General features: G+C 39.6%; 1 protein-coding gene across 1 annotated transcript; it reads left to right on the top strand.

Moving 5' to 3' along the window:
• Positions 1-663: 663 nt before the first annotated feature.
• Positions 664-4,404, top strand: LOC114828688 (collagenase 3-like). Its single transcript, XM_029121251.2, has 10 exons — positions 664-780; positions 1,107-1,351; positions 1,862-2,010; positions 2,527-2,655; positions 2,740-2,901; positions 3,087-3,222; positions 3,374-3,507; positions 3,734-3,893; positions 3,986-4,089; positions 4,295-4,404. The coding sequence occupies exons 1-10, from the start codon at positions 682-684 to the stop codon at positions 4,393-4,395; spliced, it is 1,419 nt and encodes a 472-aa protein (XP_028977084.2). The 5' UTR covers positions 664-681; the 3' UTR covers positions 4,396-4,404.

Here is a 4,404-nt window from a genome sequence, read left to right as displayed (position 1 = left end):
TTGCAGCGCTAACTCAGATTTATTTTTCTAAATAAAAGCCATCACTGAAAGATATAAGGCGCTATCCGGACGGACGGACTCAGTAAGAGACATTACCTCTTCTAGGCCGGCTCCGCTTGCGCGGTCCGGAAAAAAGTACATTGGCATTGAGACATTAGATACATAGATATATTGATCTATCTGTGACGGCTGCTCCGCATGGCGCTACGTGCTCTCTCCCTCACTGGCGCTCCAACTTGCCGGTGTACTAACCACTGGCTGGAGCAGATGGCAGCAGGGCACCCATCACACGCAACTGTTTTGAGTTAGTGTTATGTCTATATTAGTTCCTGGTTTTCACCTGCACCTCACCTCATGTCTGTCAGTTAGACTGTGTGGTGCCGCATTTTCAAAGACGTAACTCAACGTTATTTTCCCTCGCTTCCCTCGCACCTCACACTATAAATTCTATGACATTAGAATGGGTAAATACTGAACATTCATTAATTCTTCTGACTCTTTCCTGTGTTCTAAAAGATTAGATTGTCTGCCATTAACAGGATATGCTTCCTCTTATTTTATGTTTGAGTTATTGAAATCGATGACTAAGTAATATTGCTCAACACCTTGGGATTCAAATGTATATAAGACGTCTCCTGGCCACACACCACACAAACAAGAAACACTTGTGGAAGAATCATCATGAAGACTTTCAATCTGTGCTTACTACTAAGTCTGGCAATAGTAGTTTACTCTTTGCCAATATTGCCACCTACGGAAGAAGATGAAGCTCTTGCAGAGGTATGTTTTCTGTCTGCAGGGTCTTCATAACTTTTTACAAACAAAATTATAATCAAGGAACAGATGTGAATATGTTACTTCATTTGGATTGGTCAGGTTGTAAGTTTAAAAGAAAATGTTTTCTCAGTGAAATACCTGGTTTAATAAAAGCAGAAGAGTAATTTTAACTGGTTAGTGCAATAACTTTTAAATATGAGTTAAGGTTCTATTCTCAACTAAGTCAGTGGGTATTAAAAAATGCTATGCCATGTACATATTATATTTAAGAGTATCATACTAAAACTTTACTCTCATAGTAACATAATGCTGTCTGTTTTTTTCTATAGACCTACCTTAAGAGTTTCTACAACCTGACAGAGGAGACAGGTCCGTCAGTCAGACGGGGGCCCAGCCAGAGGAGCAGGAAAGTCAGCGAGATGCAGAAGTTTTTTGGCCTAAAGGTGACAGGATCCTTGGACACTGAGACTGTAACAATGATGAAGAAGCCACGTTGTGGGGTACCTGATGTCCACCTCGGTCGTTTCTCCACCTTCGATAACCTTAAGTGGCAAACGAACCAGCTTACTTACAGGTGAGAAAGACACCTGTATTTAAAGGGGCCATTTATAAGATTTGACTGTGCTACTAGCATGTAGTAAAAGTAATGCTTGTAGCAATACAAACATAACTGACCAGAAGATATCTGCCGTTGATGTTTTTTCAACAAAATGATTTAATGTGCCCGAGAAATGTCCCATTTAAACTTTCTTGCTGGTTTGTCATACTCAACTTAGACCATCACCATACTTCCCCCACAGAATTCTAGTCTTTTAAACCTCAAAGGCAGGATTCTACACAGTGCACCTAAGTAAAAATAAAGCTTTTAATGTTAACATATTATTTGCAATAACAAAGTGTTTATTAAAATTTGAGAAAACACTCTCAAATTTTACTATAGAACAGTCTACTTAAATTTTTTGATTTGCAAACATCATGTTATATACAGAGTTTTGAGTGCCTTTTTTCAGATTATGGTAAAAAAATAATACTACACTGATAACTATTTTTCTAATATTGACTGTTGGTATATTGTGTTCTTCAGGATTGAGAACTACACTCCTGACATGTCTGAAGCTGAGGTAGACGACTCCCTAGAGAGAGCACTGCAAGTGTGGGCCAAGGTTTCTCCCCTGAGGTTCACTCGCATCTACAGTGGCACTGCTGACATCATGATCTCTTTTGGATCAAGAGGTAAGGAACTTGTATTCTATCTTACAGAATATTAATGTGACCAACTGACACAGAATTGATCTCTTTTGGCAGAAAAAGTAATGATGAACTTTAATCCTATCTAAGAGAATTTAAATGGGCATATTGTAAAATTGTTGCATTTTACATGACAAAATGTCCATAATATATGAGCAGTAATACTGGTTTGACATGAAATGATATTCGGTGGATAAGGAGGCACATCCTAAAATGCTAAATTTGTAGGCTATTGATTAGCAGGAGCACAGACTTGTGTTGGCATATGGAAAACCGGCACCCTCTCTCTCGTCACCAAGACACACATAATCTATCCTTGAATGAGTAATGGCAGATGGGGGAAGCGCGTTTGGGTTATTATTTTACTGTCTGTGATGTTAAGAACAGTTTTGAATTTTTTTTAATCATTTGACATAAATAATGTGCATGTAAAAAGTAGTGCACTATCCATTTATGCTAATCTCTGATGCGATCATACTATGATTTCTCTTGTTTGCATAGATCACGGTGATTTCTACCCCTTTGATGGACCTGATGGCACCCTGGCCCATGCATTTGCCCCTGGCGCCAACATTGGAGGAGATGCTCATTTTGATGATGATGAGGACTTCAGCTTCAGCTCAAACAGAGGTACCCCATATCACAATAATATGGATCATTACTTATGTGTAATTAGGTAAAGCAGATGTGTAATGATGTGTTATGTTGATACAGGGTACAACCTGTTCTTGGTGGCTGCCCATGAGTTGGGTCATTCCCTCGGTCTCAGCCACTCCAATGACCCTGGAGCACTGATGTACCCAATATACAGCTACACAGACCCCAGAACCTTCTCACTTCCCCGCGATGACATCAATGGTATCCAGTCCATCTATGGTCAGTATTCATCATTCCTGCTTTTGATTATTACAGTTGTATGTCCCTTTGTTTACTTTTTATATGATCAACAAAACATAGTCAGACAAAGTACTATATTAATGATCTCCAAGTAAGTCAATTATGTGACCTTTATGTAAAATGTATTAATTAATGTTGTATTAATGTGTTTCTGTGTCATCCAGGCTCAAACCCAGATGTTGACCCCAATTCAGACAAACCAGGCCCTACACCCCCTTCCACCCCTGATGCATGTGACCCCACCCTGGTTCTGGATGCTGTCGCAACACTGCGTGGAGAGAAGATGTTCTTCAAGGGCAGGTACATCACATCATAATGTAACGTAGATCAGAGATTCAGTGACTTGTGATAACCTAAAGCAAAAAACTGTCAAAGCATATCAAGTTCTTGCAGGAACAATTCAATCTGTTCATCTGTGACGAATGTTCTATTATCCTCCACCCATCTTCAGATTCTTCTGGCGTAGTTACTCCCAGAACAGCCAACCAGAACTAAACATCATCAAGACATTTTGGCCTGAAATACCTGACAACGTTGATGCTGCTTACGAGAGCCTGCTATCTGACAACGTGATCATCTTTAAAGGTACGGCCGCTAACTCCCTCAAATTAGCCCTACAGTAGGACTTTGGTGTTGATAACATGTCTTGACAGAAACAACTGAGGCTGCAGTTAAATCAGTACTCATAAATCTAGCCTCATACACAACTAAACAAAAGACTAGCCTCATATGTGGCTTTAATTAATACAGTGTAAATAACAAAATCTCTTCAACTGGAGCCTGTAATCTCAGTAATGCTCTGTTCCATCAGATCGTCAGGTCTGGGCTCTCAGTGGCTATGACGTAGTCCCTGGCTATCCCAAGAACCTTCAAAACTTGGGCCTACCAAATACTGTGAAGAAAGTGGATGCTGCCCTGTACGATGAAGATTCTGGAAAGACCTTGTTCTTTGTTGGTGAATACTACTACAGGTTAGTTGAGTCTTGTTATACACTACTTTATAGTGCCATCTGATTTTCATAATAAGAATCTCACAATCTCATTGCTGTTTCTGTTACCATAGTTACGATGAAGAAAAGAAAAAGATGGACAGGGGTTTCCCAAAGCGTGTGGATGAAGGATTCCCAGGCATGACAAGCAAAGTGACTGCAGCCTTACAGGTCCAAGGTGAGTGTGATAGAGCATGTTAATATACAACAGTGCATTGCAAGCCAAGAATATGGACTGATGAAGAAAATCATTTTCTACATTCTACAGTTTTCATTGAATATATTTCACCTAAATACTTCTACTTTGTATTTTTGTATTAAGTTAATTGTTGATTCTTCAGTGTTGTATGTTTGTAACCTCTCAATACTATCTGTTTTTGCAGGATACACCTACCTCTTCAGTGGTCCCAATGTGTTTGAGTACAACATACGGACAAAGAGACAATTCCGCGTTCTAGGAAACAGTTACTTCCTGCCCTGTTAGCACATCAAC

Source organism: Esox lucius, chromosome 7, assembly GCF_011004845.1.
Source record: "Esox lucius isolate fEsoLuc1 chromosome 7, fEsoLuc1.pri, whole genome shotgun sequence".
NCBI classification, from domain to species: Eukaryota; Metazoa; Chordata; class Actinopteri; order Esociformes; family Esocidae; genus Esox; species Esox lucius.
The sequence above is the reverse complement of the archived record's forward strand: the minus strand, read 5'-3'. Positions and strand labels throughout refer to the sequence as shown.

Coding starts and splice junctions, on each gene's coding strand:
- LOC114828688 (XM_029121251.2), top strand. CDS start 682: ATGAAGACTTTCAATCTGTGCTTACTACTAAGTCTGGCAATAGTAGTT. Junction 781..1,106: donor AAGATGAAGCTCTTGCAGAG/GTATGTTTTCTG, acceptor TTTTTTCTATAG/ACCTACCTTAAGAGTTTCTA. Junction 3,894..3,985: donor GTTGGTGAATACTACTACAG/GTTAGTTGAGTC, acceptor CTGTTACCATAG/TTACGATGAAGAAAAGAAAA.